Source organism: Sturnira hondurensis, unplaced genomic scaffold, assembly GCF_014824575.4.
Source record: "Sturnira hondurensis isolate 20B ecotype Veracruz unplaced genomic scaffold, ASM1482457v3 Scaffold0020787, whole genome shotgun sequence".
NCBI lineage: Eukaryota > Metazoa > Chordata > Mammalia > Chiroptera > Phyllostomidae > Sturnira > Sturnira hondurensis.
The window spans coordinates 5,439,452-5,458,052 of NW_028093418.1; the positions used below are offsets into that span (position 1 = coordinate 5,439,452).

At 45.7% G+C, this 18,601-nt stretch overlaps 1 protein-coding gene across 1 annotated transcript in view; it reads right to left on the reverse strand.

Moving 5' to 3' along the window:
• The window catches only part of SMARCC1 (SWI/SNF related BAF chromatin remodeling complex subunit C1), a 112,436-nt gene that overhangs the window by 21,994 nt on the left and 71,841 nt on the right, over positions 1-18,601 (reverse strand). The window contains exons 22-25 of the mRNA XM_037030645.1: positions 8,860-8,915; positions 7,313-7,427; positions 6,529-6,683; positions 2,040-2,174 (exon numbers count right to left, since the gene is read on the reverse strand). Of these exons, the coding sequence (XP_036886540.1) occupies positions 2,040-2,174; positions 6,529-6,683; positions 7,313-7,427; positions 8,860-8,915 (461 nt within the window). The remainder of the gene's footprint in view (positions 1-2,039; positions 2,175-6,528; positions 6,684-7,312; positions 7,428-8,859; positions 8,916-18,601) is intronic.

The following is an 18,601-nucleotide window of genomic DNA, read 5'->3' on the forward strand; positions in this document are numbered from 1 at the left end:
GGAGTTATACATTTGAGATAAGTAATTTTTCAAAATCCACAGCACAAGGCAAATTCTGAATGGTCAGAAGTGGAGCCACCCCTCGCTGCCCCTGGGTGCCCAGGCACCAGTGAGAGAACTGTGAAGTGGCTGGGGCTCCGCCGCTGCAGGTGACAGTTCCACCAAGGAAGGGAAAAGACAGGGAGATCCGCAGGCCCACCCTCTGAAGGGAGAGTGACCTGGAACCGAGAACAGAGCCCCTGCGGATCTCAGGTTCTGTGAGTGCCTGGTCAGGGTCACGACTGTACCCCAGGTTCACACGCCAGTTCTTTTTCACAAATGACAGCAAACCATCTGGCTGCCGGGGGGACTACCCCACTAATGTCCACTGTATTAGAGCCCTGCCATCCCAAAGCCCCTGCACAAACCTAAGAAATGACAGAGGGCGGCTTACTGGGGTTCAATATGCAAAACAAACACTCCTCGGAGCGCCGGCTCACCTCTAGGAAGCTTTCTCCACTTCCCTTCCCCTGCCCCCATCTTCCAGGCCATCCTCCTTCGCGTCCACAGGGGCGGAGCACAGTGTACAGTCATTTGTTTTATCCACTGTCTTCCCTACTCAACCAAATTAGGGTCTCTAAGGGGACTTTTCCCTTTTTCCAGCTTCCGACTCTGATGCTGGCCTGCATTCACTCAACAGTTAAACGAGGGCCCAATCATGTGCCAGTTCTGTGTTCGCAGAGACACTTGGTTAATTCTGCTCTCCAAGTTTCTGCTCTGGTACAAAGGGTGGCCACAGGAATTAGCAATTACAATACAGCGAGGGCTCTGCTGGGCTGCCATGGCAGCAAGTGGGGAGGGCATGTCACCCCCAGGTGCAGAGCCGAGGAGGGAGGCAGATGGGGAAGAGCCCCGCCGGCAGGGCACACAGGTGGCACAGAGAGCAGGCCACGAGGAAGGTGCTTGTGACGGGGTGTGGCTGGTGCATTTCCGAGGGAGGAGAGGGCCAGTGATGTCAGGGACACGTCCAAGGTCAGGGAAGGGGGTGTGATGGTACAGGCTGTTGGCAGGAGAGTTACTTGGAGCGGCCTTTCTGTCCTCATAGGGCCAGGATGCCTGGGTAAGTGGCCAAGCTGGTCTCAGGACAAAAACAAAAATGGGCCATTCTGGTAGTTAGTGGGCTTCTCATCCTGAAGAATTCGCCAGGACTTGCTTGGACTGACCACTAAGAAATAGCTTAATAAATATAAACAGATCTTTAACATTAAAACTCTTCTGATCTTAAGATTCTATCATTTAGAGATACTAGTACCTCGTATATACATAAAAGAGTGAAAATAATCAGAAAGAAATAGTCTTAACTCCTCAAACTCAGCCCTTTGCTTAGACAGTCACCAATTCCTCTTCTGGTAAACTCACTAAAAATTTTACCTAAACAGCTTAATCTCTGGTTTTCCAAAACTTCCCTTGAGATACAAACGTTTCCCCGTGTACAGTGTGAGTTTATTTTTCCTTCCTTCCTCGTTTTTGGACTTCGTAATTCTCTTGGTCCTGTTTCAGCCACGTGCAAACAGGAGAAGTGTCACTGCAGAGAGTGCTCCGCAGAGAGTGCTCCGCAGAGAGCGAAGAGGGGGGGACGAGCCGGGGCCGGGCCTGGGGAGGGCTGGGAGACACGGATCGCAGGGCGAAGCCCCGAACTCAGAATGAGAAGCTCCTGCTTGCTGATATTTAGATGGAAGACAGAGCTGAAGAAAACCCTTGAACGAGACAACAAGTAGGTAAAAAAGCAAGTCTGAGAGGGGAGAATGTGATGCCCCAGTGGATCTGGAAATCGAAGGACAGAGAAGTCGGTACTTAGACAACAGCTCAGAATGGGAGGCGAATTCGTCTGTTTATCACCACTGCCTGAGAATTCTTCTGAGGGGCAGAGCAAGTGCAGAAGAGGGACAGGAGACGGTCTGAGACCAAGAGAGCGGGCTCCCCCGATTTCATCGAGCCTGTACTTCACGGAGGCAGCCAGAGCGCAACGGTCAAAGAGCCGCCCGAAGACCCCAACTTACCGCCTCTTTCTCTCTGTCCATGATCGTCTCCAGCTCCTCGAAATGCCGTAATTTGATCTCTAGTTTCTTCATCTGGGTCTCAACCAGGAGAGCCACCAGAGACTTGATCTTTCGCTCTTCGACGGCAGCCAGGTGCTAAGTGCAAAAGACCATTCAAATTATTTAAATGTTTGCTTAAAAAGAGTAACATCATGCCAAAGTGGGTGTTCAAAGTGGGGATTATGGAGCGAAGAGCGGCACCCCAGATGGCCTCTCTGTACCAAACACATCTCAATTAGGAACACCAACTATCCAAATTTCCAGGCCTTACAGTTATGATCAGCCCCTCTAAAGGATTAAAGGAAACCCACCCTGTGGTGAATTCCTCCCTTCAAGGAACCCAACTAGGAGGCCCCAGGTGGGCTGGGGGGCAGGTCCCCATTTACCAGCCCCTTAACCCCAACTCTGCCTGGACTCTGCCCCTTAACCCCAACTCACCCTGTACTCTGCCCCCCCCCCCCCACTAGCCTTCCCCTATGATGAGCTGTCCAGGGCCAAGAACGCAATGATCTCCATCCACACCCAACACTCAGAGGGAAACTGCGCAGAGAGAGAGGGGAACAACAGTCCTACCTAGTTTGAGGAGAGGGTCCAGGGCATGAAAAACAAATACAGTACAAGACAGGCACTTCCTCTGGGAGAACGTGCCACCCGCTTGCCCCAGAACTGATGACGTGCCCTGTTCACGCTTCTTGCCCACTCGGCAGCACGCAGAGGATGAGGGTCCCCTATGCGGCCAAGGCCCTGATTACACGGCCGGGGGCCACCCCACCTTCTCCAGACACCGCCCAAGAACTCACACTACCCGCCTCCCGACACCGCTGTGCCTCATGGGGGTCACGGGGACCAGCTCTGTGTGCTTGTCTTGCTTCTACATGAGGTTTTGAGAAGTAATGGAGTTCCCAAGACCACAGAGGAGAAAAAAGAATGTAAAAACTGGATTAATGAAAAGTAAAATGCTACATGGGATGAAACTGGTAACTAACACACAGGGTGGCTCTGCGATAACACGTCTGCAACTTCTATGAATCTGTAGTTATTTCAAAATGGAAAAGCGGGAAGAAAGCACGCCTGTCCAAGGCTCCACAGTACTTTCTGCCCCTGGACCCCAGTGGGTCGGTTAACGCGCCATGTCTCCACCACCTGCATTTCCACAGCGACAGGGCCTCCTTTTTGCCCGTTTGCCTCCCATGACTGTTCCTATTTTCACTGGGACGAGAGGCTTACCTGGGAAAGGCAGCACAGTGATTTCTACCATGGAGCGGCAGACTTCCCGCTGCCAAGGCTCTCGGAAAACTTAGGGATCTGGTGATGTGCACGTGCCTAGTCCACCCAGCAGAAGTCACAGAGGCTTAGAACAGACTCTCAAGGAAATCAGAAACCTTCACAGGACCCACATGTATTAGATAAATGTTACCAAGCACTAGGCAAAACTTGTTAAGAAAGAATTTCAGGCATAAGGGAGCCAGTAAAGGAAGGTGGCTCTGAGGCATGAGAAAGATGTTCCCGCTGCTCCAGAACCAGCCCGTCACCAGGAAGGCAAACCCACCGTGCCCATTTGCAGGTACGTGGGCACGGGTGGTAGCAGAGTCGATCTGAAGGAGATGTCTGTGGTCTTAAGAAAATGCGATCTCTGCTACCTTGGAAGAACTAAGTCCTGCCGCTGCTGGAAAGGATAGCATGTTGCAGTTTCTGGAAGACCCAGTTTATTCCAGAATAGTTCTAAACTCTTCCTTCCAGCTAAACCTGAATGCCTAAATGGAAGGGATCCAGAGCACCCAGCTTGTCAGGAGGTAAATGAAAAACTGGATGTGCTACCGCAAGTCTCTCACCAGCAAGCCAGGAAGGCCAGGAAGCAGGCCGTGCTATGCGCTTTGGACCTCCACGCAGAACCTCTAATTACCACTCCGTGTGAGAATGTGACAAACAGTTAAAATGTATCAAGGAAAACTCGTAATAACAAAGCTGTTTATAGACCCAGAACAAAAAGAGAGTAACAAAAACTTGGATCGGCTAGATAACTGTACTAATTACAGTAATTTAAGTGGATTCCTTATCCCTTAATTACCTCGGAGCACAGAAATGATGTGTGCTGTGAAACTGTCAGAGCCGCTGGGAGTGGCGCGGGCAGCTCGTGGGCGCCCTGCCACAGAGCCTAGCACCGCTTTCAGAGATCAGAGAAAAAAGTCTAAGTTCCCAGTAAGTAGAAGTAAGAGTGATGTAAGTAAGAGGAAGTTTAAAACTCAGTGACCTGGAAAGGAAACACTCTGGAAACACTCTTCCAAGCCTTGCAGGGAATTCCGAAGGGCCAGGGAAATAGATTCATAAAAGCAGTTTCTCTGCAAGGAGTCACAGCTGTGGCTCAGCGGCCAGTAGTGTGCAGAACACACACCAACCAACAGCTCTGGGGTCATCACGTCTTCCTGGGCTATGAAAACACCAGGAAGCATTTGCAAAACTAAATCTGCCATTTCAGCTTCTTCTCTGGCAACCTTCAGTGAAGCCTGCACAGCGGCACAGAGCGGAGGAATAGTGGGAAGAGAGAGAGAACCATGGTCTGAGGAGGGAAGGTGTCCAAAACTCCCAGCTGGAGATGAGAGAGACATGGGTCTGACCAGGACTGCAGGGAGCATGCGAGGTCAGGCAGACAGGAAATGGGGCCTGAGAACCAAGAAGGGTCCCGATCATGAAAACCCCGGAATCTCAGTCTGGAGTTTGAAATTTTAGCCTGGGGGGGGGGTTATTAAATCTAATACCATGCTCATATTTGTATTTTAAAAACCTCTTTTCCATACTATATGATTCTATTAATATGAAATAAAAAATAGGAGAAACTTCTCCACGGTGCGAGAGAGGCCAGCAAGGACGCATGAGGCAGGCCCAGCACCTGGAAGGAAACACGAGGGAGCTTCTGGGGGGCTGGCTAGGTGATGCTGACTGATGCGGGGGCTCGATCTGTGGAAAATTCACTAGCTGTAGACACTTACATCCACTCATTTGAAAGTAAGTTATACTACAATAAAAAGTTAAAGAACAAAAGAGATTTGTTTGGCTGAAGGACACAGAATGGGAGGCAACCCTACGGGACAGCCAAGGGGCCAGGCATTATTAGATGAAGTGAAACAACACAAAAATTTTGACTTGGAGGCAGAACAACTAAAAGAAAATGAGAAGGTGGGGGGCGCATAAGGAGCCAAGGCCGCAGGTCTCCAGACCGGGCAGATGGGTGAACTGGGCCCTGATAAAGGACACAAAGCAGGGAAGCTGCTCTCCTGGCCTTTGGCTCCTCACTTAGAAGACAAGAAAGTCTGGCCAAGACAATGCTGAAGGTCTAATGACCACACCAACAATGAGAACTTGAACAGCTCAGAGACAAAGAGAGGCCAAAGAGTACAACCTAGAAGAAGGTAAGGTGACTAAAAAAAAAAGTGTGCCTCAAAAATCCCTAGAGGTGGGGGTGGCAGAGGAAAAGAGATCACTCAGAGCTGTGCTCCAGTGCTATGAGGACGAGAGGCATCTTTGGAAGAGACTAGGAAGCATGAATATGCAAGATGTCAAGCTACTGTAATAGTAACAGCCAACTGAGCACATGCGTGGCCCGGAAACACCCCTTCTCCTACATTTAATGGTGGACACTGAAAACAATAGTCTTGTGGTTTGAACTTGGTCATCTACGGGTCTCTTAGAAATCATGCCCCACAGAGGAAACACCTGGAGAAGTAGTTCTAGGCAGCTGACTGGTCTGGGAGAACTACAGGCCACGAATGGAGGGAAGAGCTCCAGACAAAAGGAGCAGGTATGTTCCAGGAGGCAGCGGTCAAAGCCTGGCGACCTGCAATGGGAGGAAACTACCTCCCAGGGTAAAGTGGATAAGGGGTGAAAAGGTTTTTAAAAACTATATATTCATGCCTGGAACGCTTTAAAAGGCTAAACTAACAAAGCGAGAAAAATGACTTTCTCTCTTCTTAAATATGCTGTGAAGCCAATACTGTGTTATAAATAGAGAAAACCACCCCCAGAAGAGCTGGCAAATTCAAGAAGAAAAAGAGCTATTTTAGGTTCCTCCTCCCTCCTTTCAGTTTATGAGAGCAAGATGAAGTATTTATACAAGGAAACAGATTTTTGTTTTAAAAATCACAAATATTTCAATCTGGTAGAAACGGGAACAACAGCCCAAGTCAAGTTCTGCAGGCAAATGAGACTTCCCGTTCCGCCTGCAACCTGCATTCCAGGCCGGCTGTGCAAAGCAGCCCTGTGTGGAAGGCGTCACCCTCAGGACCAGACCCACCTGCTACCGCCCTCCCGCTGTGGGATGCTTCACCTAGAACACCACTCAGGCAAACAGCCACCTCCTTTCGGGTATGAGGCCCTGTATCCTAAGTGTCCCCGGGATCCCAGAACCATACGCCCATTCACTAAGTGAGCTCTGGGGAAGGGCTGGCGGGCAGACCTTGGCTTTCGTTGCAGCTGAGGCCAGAGCAGCTGCTGCGGCTGTGGCTACATTTCCTTCTGAAATTTCATGTTCTACTTTCTTCTTCCCGATATCACTTTCTCTTTCTTTGTAAGAATCAGTGAGTTCCTTGTTCTCTTCGGGCTCCTTTTCCTCTGAAAAAAATCAGGAAGCTTGATGAGCAGTGCCCAGGCTCAACAGCCGTCCTCCGCCTCGGAGGACGGACCAGGCCTGACACTACCAAGAGAGCTCAGTGCCTTTTCCTTCCTTTTAAGGTTTTTGTTGAAACATTCCGTGCATTTAAGTCTGCCTCTATCTGAGATGAATTTTCTAAATAGTACACTCTGTCTTGCCTTCATTTCTCTCAGTTCTCTGTGTGTAGTTCCTTTGGATATAAAGGGAAATTCAGGGGAACGAAGCCCTAGGACCGACATGCTTGTTCACCGGTCAATGAGGCGCTCTGGGAAACTCCAGGGTTGGAAGGAAATCAGAACCCAGAGCAGCACTTCCGCCAGCTTTCCAAGAGGGGAGCCGCCAGCAACTGGTGCTGACAATGAATGGCAGGCCTGTGTGGTGGCCTCAGTGACCCTGAACAGCTTGTCTGTCTAACACAACCGCCTACCAGGCGGTCACTGGCAGGAGCTCCGGCACCTGCCCACAAACTAAAACTCCACCTGCACCTTTATTGCCCATTAAGAAACAAACTCAAATGACACAATTAAATAGGCCCCATTTCTCCTTTTTACAGTTTCACACAATAAAGTACACAGTTTCCTCAAATTACCTGATTTGGTGTCCTCACTAACTTCACTATCCTGTTCCTTCTCGCTAGTTTTCTCACTGTCGCCGTCTTGTCCTTTATCACCTTCATCTGGTTCATTGTCCCCTTTGTTTTCTGCCTGAATAGGGTACAGAAGACGATGACAAACAGTGAGAAAAAATTTTTTCTAAAGGCCATTTACGAGTGGTATCATCATGGGGTAACTACAGGCTGTACTATTTTTGATGAGAAGCAGTGTAGGTTCAGAGGGGCCTTGGAGAGAAAAGCTGGGGAAAAAAATCAGTCAATTCAGAGAAACACTGTCAGTGCCTCAACCCCCGAGAGCCTGCAAGACAACACGCCCCCAAAGGACACGGCCCCTTTCCGCACTCTGCTAGAGACGGGGCCACAACGTCCACAGGAATGAAAGTCAGGGTGTTCATTTATATTATTTACTAATTAGATAGAGAAACAGGTAAAAGATAAATAATCAATCTGTTTTCCAAAAGTACCAACAGCGTTTCAAGTGCACATTATCAACCAAGACCATGAAATGCTGCCCAAATGAAAAGCTGACAGAGCCCTTTAACTGGGATGTCTGCAAACGGGCTGCAGGAAAAGCCACAACAGAGCATCAGTGAGCATGTTCTGGGGACCAGCCCCTGCAGCCTCTCTGGTCAGCATTGGGTATCACTTGGTGGTTCTGAAATCCCTGTGGCCTTGGACCAGTTTGTCAACATCTATAAAACAAAGAGACTCCCAGCGACTTGATGAGGCTCTTTTAGGAGTTAGATGAATTCATAAATATAACACACAAAGCACAGTATTCAGAACATTGTAAGAAACAATTTTACTATCATCTTCACCCTCTCGTCGTCTATATACAATTTTCAAACACCAATTGTAACCGAGACCTTAAATCCTCCCTTGTACCTATTCATTTAGCACAGACTGACCACTCAGCACGGGCCCCACCTTGAGGAGGCCGTCGAGCCCGGCCCTGCCCAGCCCCGCCAGCATCAGGCCCGAGACAGGCGTTGGGTCGCCATGAGTCCTGCGCGTACTGGCACTGGCATCTCCTCTCCCCGCCGGCTGGAAACTCTGATCCCCTACCCTCCACACTTCATTCTTCCCAGTTCTTCCTGTTCTTTAAAATCTACCTCAAACGGCACCTTCTCACTAAGTCTTTTCTAAATATTTTTCTGCGGACAGTTCACTCTCAGAAAACCCCCAATATTTTAAAATTCCTTTGGGCTCAAGATTAGGACTTAAGCCCTACAAGTCAATATTCACCAGAATTGCAACTCTTATATTCGTATTCCCAGCTGTGCTCACAGGGGTACAAAAGAAGAGGTCAGGAATGGATATTTGCACCGCATGATTAAGTAAACAACGTCCTGCGCTGTGCTTTCTGAGAACTATGCTTTAAATCAGCAAAGTCCGACTGGCCCCCAGAATTATTTCTAGTCCCCTGAGAGGACTGGAGGATCAGTGTAAGCCCAAACCACACTGCTTTGAAAGGCGCGCCCTCTGTGGCTTCTCTGTGATGGGAGAACTCAAACAGACGTCACCTTTTCAGGCTGCTGACCATCCGTATCCATTTCCATTTTCTCTTCTTCAGCTCCTTCTACAAACAGAAGAAAAAGAACAAGTCATACAATATGGAAAAAAGTAAAAGACACTAATTACATAGCTGTGAGAGTCTGCAATACTTGTACACAGAGTAGTATAAATGGAGCTCACAACCACACAGCTGGTATAAAACACACACTTTATGATTCTATTAATTTAAAGTACAAAAACAGGTATTGGAAATCAGGACAGCCGCTAACCAGGGAAGGGCCCAAAGACAGAAAACCAGTAAAGTCGGGCCGGGGGGAGGCCCTGGGTGCTGCGATCTGTGCTTTAACCTTGGGGCTGTTCAATCTGCGAGGCGGACGGGATGCCCACTGCACCGCGGAGCCTGCCAGGGCTGCTCGATTGGTGAAGGCGGCGCTGAGCTGCCTGCCGAGAGGTTCCACTCTTCTGTATGCATAAAAATTAGAAGTTCGACAATAACTTTAAGTAAAATAAGCAGAAAATTTTGTTTTTAACAAGTGACGAGTATGTATATTCTGAGTCAGGCACTGGAGGAACAACATAAATGCACAAGCTAATCAGAGACAGACTCACAGAGAGAGAGACTGGTGGGTGCCACAGGGAAGGTGGACCTGGCTGGGCGAGAATGGGAAGGGACCGAGGAGTGCAGACTGGCAGAGCAGTCCCGGGGATGTAATAAAGCACAGCACAGGGGACACAGTCAATAATGCAAGGTGGGGCAAAAGGGGGGTTACAGTTGTTCATATGGAGCAAAGTAAGGAATAAAAATAATTCAACCATAAGCTCTGGGTTCCAAGTACTCACAACTGTAACCCTCCTTTCGCCCCACCCTGCACTGTAGTAACTGTTCAGTGCCAGGTGGGTACTGGAAGTATCAGGGGGAACTCTTTTGTAAAGTATACGACTGTCTAACCATTATGCTGTACACCTGAAACCAATACAAAATAGTATTAAATACAGACTATACCTGACAAATAAAAGTAAAGAAAAAAGAGAAGGCGCCAATGAAGAACGGAAGGGGGCACAACGTAAGTCTCACAGCTGTGTGACGAGCCCTGAACACATACGCACACGCCGGCTCGAGGAGGGGGTGCTAATGACCTGAAAAGGGACAGTCATCGCCTTATAAAATTACATAGGAAAATGTTCTTCTTCCTCGGAGGTGCGTGCTGAATTATTTAGGGTGCAAAGAACCGTGATGTCTACAACTTACTTTGCAATCATTCACCAAAAATAATAAAATAAAAATCATTTATTTAGATTGCTAGATAGATAACAACGGCAAAGTTGAACCTTAAGAGCAGGCATATGGGATTTCACTGTCCTTATTCTATCGGCATCTCAGGGTGTTTGGCTACAAGCAAACAGGTTATCAGAAGGGCTATTTTGTACTGAATGTAAGCTGTAATTGGGGAAAAAAAAAAGACAAAGGCTATTTTGTTCAGACTCCAAATCAAGTAAAGTTCTTTAATAAAAGCCTCAGCGATATAGTAAGAAAATTACCTTTGATATTCAAATATATTACAATCATACATTATTTAAAGAATACATCAATTTAACAACTCATAGAGGGGATCTACTCTCAACCTAATAGAATGAAACTTCAAAAATGCAGGTCAGGCCCTGATACGCTGGGCTCAAACCCCTCCCCTGGCTCCACCTCACTGCAAGGGAGCACCACAGTGTGACAGTGGCCCGCAGGCCCCAACCTCCTGCCGTGACCGCCGAGACCCCCAATCTAGCTCCTTGTCCAAGGCCCCCCTTGCATTTCTTCAACTATGCCAGGCAGCCCCTATCCAGGGCCCTGTACACTGGCTGTCGCCCATGCCTAGAACATTCTGACCTGGGATGTCTACATGTTTCGATTCCCCGCCTCATTTACACCTTTGCTCAAATGTCACTTTCTTGGTGAAACATTCTCTGACCACTTAAAACCACAATTCCTAAAATGTCACTCTCATCGCCCCTGCCATCCCTACTTTATTTCTCAGCATACTACTTATAAGGCAACATAGTCTTTCTACATACTTAATTTTTACACCCTAAAATTTGTACTTATTAGGTCCTTATACATATTCTGCCTCTACAATATTAAGCACACAAGGAAAGGAATTTGGTCTGCTGTGTTCAGCAGCACGCGGCCACTCAGAATACATGAAAGGCATGGTAATACTACCTGTTTACTGTCTTATTTATGCCAGCAATTAAAAGACCAGCTTAAGAATGATCTTCCAGGACTTCTGGCCAAGATGGAGGCACAGGTAGACACACTGTGCCTCCTTGAACAACCAAAATAAGGACAACAATAATTCAGAAACAAAGTAACAACCAAAACTGAAAGAAAATTGAACTATATGGAAGTCCACAAGGAAGGAGTTAAAATAGACATTCATCCAGACCAGTGGGTGGGACACAGTGCTGCGGCCCAGTAGAGAGGGGCTGCGGCACAGGAAGTGGTGATACCGGGCGCGCAAGGCGGCAAGGGGCGCACAAGGCGGCAAGGGGCGCACAAGGAGGCACGGGGCAGACTCTAGGCACCCAGGCAGCAACTGGCAGACCCCAGACATGGGGTGGCAATGGGCAGACCCAGCAAGGCGGCAATTGAGAAGCGGGGCACCATGCGCACGGTGGCTGGCTGACTGGGCAGCAGTCCCACATTAGCGTGCAGATAACTGGGAAGCGAGACAGATCGCACAACCCAGGGTCTTAGCACTGGGAAATAAAGCCTCAAAGCACCGATTGAAAACACTTGTGGGGGTTGAGGTGGAGGGAGAGACTCCAACCCTCACAGAAAGTTCATTGGAGAGACCCACAGGGTCCTAGACCACACACAAGCCCGCCCACATGGGAATCAGCACCAGAAAGACCCAGTTTGCTTGGGGGGAGCAGCGAAAGGGACTGAGGTGCAACAGAGAGTAGAGCAAAGAACCACTTTTTTCCCTCTTGGACCCCGCCCCCACATACAGAATCACAAGCCAGAGACTGGGTTGCCCCGCCCTTGTGAACACCTAAGGCTCTGCTCCTCATACATAACAGGCGAGAACAGACCAAAACATTATGTGCCAAGAAGAAGAACAGCTCAAAGCCCCAGAGCCAATACTTCCAAGCCACCAAGAGATAGCCAACCTATCAGATGCACAGTTCAAAACACTGGTGATCAGGATGCTCACAGAACTGGTTGATTTTAGTCACAAATTAGAGGAACAAATGAAGGCTAAACTAATTGAAATGAAGGGAAATGCACAGGAAACCAACAGTGATGGAAGGGAAAATGGGCCTCAAATCAAGGGAGTGGACCAGAAGGAAGAAAAAAATGACCAAACAGGAAAGAAGGAAGAAACAAGAATTCAAAAAAAATGAGGAGAGGCTTAGGAACCTCCAGGACATCTTTAAACATTCCAACATCTGAATTATAGGGGTACCTGAAGGGGAAGAGGAACAGCCATGAGTGGAAAACTTATTTGAACAAATAATAAAGGAGAACTTCCCCAGTCTAGCAAAGGAAATAGACTTCCAGGAAATCCAGGAAGCTCAGAGTCCCAAAGAAGTTGGACCCAAGAAGGAACACACCAAGGCACATCATAATTACATTACCAAGATTAAAATGAAGGAGAGAATCCTAGAAGCAGCAAGAGATAAGGGGACAGTCACCTACAAAGGAGTTCCCATCAGACTGTCAGCAGATTTTTCAAAAGAGACCTTACAGGCAAGAAGGGGCTGGAAAGAAGTATTCCAAGTCATGAAATCCAAAGACCTACATCCAAGATTGCTCTATCCAGTAAAAATTTCATTTAGAATGGAAGGATAGATAAAGTCCTGCTCAGATGAGGTCAAGTTGAGGGAGTTCATCATCACCAAGCCCTTATTATATGAAATGTTAAAGGGACTTAATCTAAGAAAAAGAAGATAAAAAACATGTATACTAAAATGACAGCAAACTCACAATTACTAACAACCACACCTAAAATAAAAACAAACTAAGAAAACAACTAGAACAGTAATAGAACCACAGAAATAGAGTTCACGTGGAGGGTTAGCAATAGGGGAGTGGACGCGGGGGCAGGGGGGAGGTACAGAGAATAAGTAGCAAAAATGGCAGGTAGAAAATAGGGGGGAGGGCAAGAATAGTATAGGAAATGTAAAAGCTAAAGAACTTAAGACACATGGACATAAACTAAAGGGTGGGAATGTGGGTAGGAGGGCGTGTGCAAGGTAGAGGGGAATGAAGGGGGGAAATGGCCAACTGTAATGACATAATCAATAAAACATATTTAAAAAAAAGAATGACCTTCCATCCAAGAACGCTGTTTCATAGGCTCACACACGCAACCTCAATGACTGAGCCCTGGGGTGAGTTTCTTGGCATCTAACCTCGCGTACACGAATCATCCACAGCTACTCCTTCTGGCGCACGTGCCTGTTTCTTACACAGAGCCTAGGCTTTCTGGAGGGCCTGGGTCTTTTTCTGTTGTATTTCCCACAGGATCGAAGTTAGTGCAGTACCAGGGCGCTATCTGTCAGGACCCTATTCACCCTCATTCAATGAGTGAGCAACGCCTGCACACTACGTACTGTGCTTCTGGCGGTGGGCTACAGTGAACAGAGATCTGAACCTTGGGGTCAAAGAGATCTAAGTTTGAAGTATATCCTGGATCTTCACAAGCCTCTGTAACCTGTCCACATCATAGACTCCTTGCTTTTACAATAAAAACGTTACTCCTTCCAAAGCAGTCTGCTGAAAAGAAACTCAACGACCAATCAAAAAACCCTCTGTACTATGTCACAAACACGGGTACCAAAAAAGAAATGCTGGTTTCCAACGGCTTCTGATAAATGTTTAAAAATTCTTTTCAGCCCTGGCTGGTGTGACTCAGTGAACTGTGTGCTAGCATGCGTACTGAAAAATTGCCAGTTCAATTCCTGGTCAGGACACATGCCTGGGTTGGAGGCCAGCTCCCCAATTGGGGGCACTGTGAGAGGCAACTGATTGATGTTTCTGTCCCTCTTTCTCCCTCCTTTCCACTCTAAAAATAAATAATAAAAAATCTTTAGTATCTTTTGTCTTAACCTCTCCCACCTTCTCCTATAACCCACAGCAAATAAAACCTAGTAATACGCCCTGGCTGGTGTAGCTCAGTGGATTGAGCTCGGGCCTGCGAACCACACAATTGAGGTTCGATTCCCAGTCAGGGCACATGCCTGGGTTGCAGGCCAGTTCCCGGTAGGGGACACACCAGCGGCAACCATTCATTGGTATTTCTCTCCCTCTCTCCTTCCCTTCCCCTCTAAAGATAAATAAAAAATATATATTTAAAAATAAAAATAAAACCTAGTAATACTAGGTTTTTTCAATACAAAGGGTCTCAAACACCAGTATTACTTTTCCTACTGGTAGAATGCTCTCTAGCCAAAGCAAACAAAAACCGTGCAAGGTTAGAGAATCAGTGGGTGGATGACTAGAGTTAGACTGACTGAAGAAGCCCTTTGATAAGCAAATGCTCATTTGCTAAATACCTCCTAGGAAAAGTCTCCTAATAAATGGAAATAAACTGTTTCAAGCCTGGTGCTCATACTTCCATTTTACCAAATACTTTCCCCAATCCAAATCCACAATGAAAAGATAGGTTAAGGAGAAAAATCCAAAAATGTCTTGTATTTCACAAGGAAACATTAATTTTTTCCTATATTATTTGACTATTATAATAATAGGTATAACACAATAAATAAGCATAATAAGCATCATAATAAAAAGTATGATGAACATACCACCCAAGTACAATATTCTCTTGATAAGGAAAATTCTACAGTATTCTATTCAAATCAGTGTGTTATATAAATAAGGTGCTATTTTTTTACATTAAATGTCAGTTCAAATGCAAACTTAATACTTCCTTTTTTGAACCCCCTACTCAGACCGGGGCTCAAAACGAAAGGAAGCCCAGCACTGACTTCCCACTACAACTCTGCTGAGCCTACTCCACAGGGAGGACCATTTGCTGCTTCCTGATTCAGTCCATTACTCACAGCACAAGTAATATAAGCCCTAGTAACTATGATAAGCCAGCATTAGTTACAGAATGCTGTTTACAACTCATTCAAAATGATTCGTATTATGCGCGTATGCTCCTTAGCCCTTATTAAATGGGAAAGAGACCCAAATTCTGCTGCAACGACTACTGAGTCCAGCGGCACTTCTGGGAGGTTACCCGACAGGCTACTGGCAGATACAAGGAACAGATCTGACAGCCCGTGCGGTGCACAGAACCACCCCCGCAGTCCACAGCCCTTCCCGCAGTGGTCTGGCCCACGCTCTGTGCACTGCAGAAACCACGCATTCACTGTCGATCAGAGCTATGCCCACAAGGATATGGTTGCTAGATTTTTTTATTTTATTTTTTTGCTAGATTTTTTTGACCCTCTTTGATTTAAATCTCACTAAACCAGAAATGACTAAATTTGCAACCCATTTCTTAGCCATGAATGCTCTGTGGTATCATCTACCAAAAATTTAAAGACATATTTACATGTAAAAACATGTGCCCGATTCTGCAAAGTACAGAAACTTCTTTGAATTAAGTAAGAAGGCTCTGCCAACCCTTTTCAATTCCATGACCACAGGAAACCAAAAGACCCTACAACAAATGAACCAAAACCACACAAAAAAGTGGAGGGAAGTAATACTTTTCCCAGGCATTCAATAGGCCCAGGTCTGCCCCCCTGAGCTGGGCCCTGCCTTGTGGTGCAGAATAAGCAAAAAGCAGAGATGTGGCCCAGCTTGCTAATTTCAGTCTCCATCTAAGAGAAAGGAAGATCAGTGAGTTTCCAAATGAAGACATACTATGAAAACTCTAAGCTGATTTTTAATCAAAAGGCTTGCTATCTGGATTAGTTTAATCAAGGTTAAGAACAATTAAGTCAATATTTTTTTCTGAGGGACAGAGTGAGCTGTTTGGTTCATCTGAAAATCTGTTATCCTATCTCCAAAAGGAGACTGCTGGGTTGCCACTTCACAGGGCAGGCCCTATGCAAATGCATGGGAACCGCACACTCTAGGCTTGAAGAGACTTCACTGGTGTCTACTCAAATCACCGAGAACAGAGCCCCACAGGTTCAGGCTGTAAGATGTGTGGAGAACTGGCTGCAGTTTTATTGTTTACTTCATATTATTTTTATTCTAAAAAATAAATTAAAATACAAAATAAAATTACTGCAGCTGAAGCACAGGGTATATAAACTGCACACAATTAAGACAAAGATGGCACTAATCAGGCAAGATGACAACAACGAATCTTTAGCTTGAGTTATTCCCCAGAAACTGTTTCATAATGACAAGAAAACACCATGGACGCTGTAAGAGACACTGGGAATGCACTACCAACAATTGTATAGAAAATAGTATTTTTACTTGGTGTGTAAATAAGCCTCTTAAATATAACATTTCTCTGGATTTGAGAAGCCGGGTGTTGATTACAAAGATACTGTATTGAAATTTTGCTCCCCGTCAAGACCAATTAGGCAAAAACAGATAACTGAAAACCCTCAGCAGCACAAACACCATCTGTCAATGCCACAGAGCAGCACAGTTGAACCACACATCCGAGAGGACACCTGACTAGCTCTTCCATGGCACAGACGCACTAGCCAAGGCCCACAGCCCTGGGGCTCTACAGGGCAAAACCAAGCTGGAACCTATGCCTGCCGGCAAAATCCTAAAACCCAAACAACAATACGTTGTCTGTAAGGGATCCATTTCAGATAAACAGATATAAACAGACTGAAAATAAAGTAATGGGAAAAGATCTTCCACACAAGCACTATGGCCAAAGGAGAGCTGCAGTGGTATGCCAGTATCAGATAAAACCTACTTTAAGCCAAGGGGAAATGGACAGTATGTAATGTAAAAAGGCCAATCCATTAAAAAGATACAATAACTATACCAACAACAGTTGTTGACAGTTGTCAGTTTATGTCATTTTATTGTTCATATTTTTGATTATCTTATTTTTCTAAGTAAGTCCCTTTAACATTTCATATAATAAGAGCTTGGTGATGATGAACTCCTTTAACTTGACCTTCTCTGGGAAGCACTTTACCTGCTTTTCCATTCTTAAATGAAAGCTTTGCTGGATAAGAGTCATCTTGGATGTAGGTCCTTGCCTTTCATGACTTTGAATACTTCTTTTCAGCCTCTTCTTGCTTGCAAGGTTTCTTTTGAGAAATCAGCTGATAGTCTGATGGGAACTCTTTTGTATACAATGGTCTCCTTTTCTCTTACTGCTCTTAAGATTCTCTCCTTATCTTTAATCTTGGGTAATGTAATCATGATGTGCTTTGGTGTGTGCTTCCTTGGGTCTAGCTTCTGTGGGACTCTCTGAGCTTCCTGGACTTCCTGGAAGTCTATTTCCTTTGCCAGATTGGGGAAGTTCTCCTTTATTATTTGTTCAAATATTTTCAATGTCTTGTTCTTTCTCTTCTCCTTCTGGCACCCCTAGGATTGGGATGTTGGAAGGTTTAAAGTTGTCCCCGAGGTTCCTAAGCCTCTCCTCGTTTTTTTGAACCCTTGTTTCTTCATTCTGTTCTGGTTGAATGTTTGGTTTCCTCCTTCTCCAAATCATTGATTTAATTCCCGGTTTCCTTCCCTTCACTGTTCCCTGTACTTTTTTCTTAATTTCACTTTGCATAGCCTTCACTCCTTCCTCTATTTTGCAACCATACTTAACCATATCTGTGAGCATCCTGATTACCAGTGGTTTGAACTCTGCATCTGATAGGTTGGCTATCTCTTCACCCCTTAGTTCTATTTTTGTAGCGTTGAAATGTTCTTTCATCTCGGCCGTATTTTTTTGGTCTAGTGGGCCTGTTAGGTAGTAAGGGGCAGAGCCTTAGGCATTCACCAGGGTTTTGGCACTGTGTTATGGCACTGTATGTGTGGAAGGGGTCTGAGAGGGAACAATGCCATTTGCTCAATTCTCGACTGGCTTTCAGTCAGTTCTCCCCCTACCCAAAAGCAGACTGGGCCCTTCCGGTGCTGATTTCAGCTGTCAAATCAGCATACATTGAAAAAAATTGCCAAAATTGGTGAATTTTTGTGCAGCCATTTTAATATTGAAGATGAAAAAAATATGGAACATTGTTGGTGTAGTATGCTTTGTTATTTCAAGAAAGGTAAAAACTCAACTGAAACGCAAAAGATTTGTGCAGTGTATGGAGAAAATGCTGTGACTGATCAAATGTGTCAAAAGTGGTTTGCAAAATTCCTTGTACTACTGACAATTTTGCCAAATAATTCTTTGGGGAAAGAATTTGATATTGAAAGATGTTTAGCAGCATCCTGGCCTCTACCCACTAGAAGCCAATAGAGGAAGACAGCCAACATACTCAAAATATCCAAATCCAGTTACTGATAACAACAAAAAATGTGTCTTATTTTACAGAAAAAAACTAAACAGCCTTTCTGGCCAACACAATACTAGAGGCCACTGGAGCATATACCTTTAAGTGGTTAAAATAGAGAACTTTATATGATATGAATTTTATCTCAATTTTAAAATAATCAAAACAACAATAAATTTAAACCTAAACAGCAGCATATGAATTAAAATAGTGTTGAGTCTTTTCAGTATTCTCGTGTCTACTTGCTCAAAATCTAGAACTAGAAACAGGTACCAGAAAGTTTATACCTGGGGTATTGTCAACAATCATGAGAGACTATTT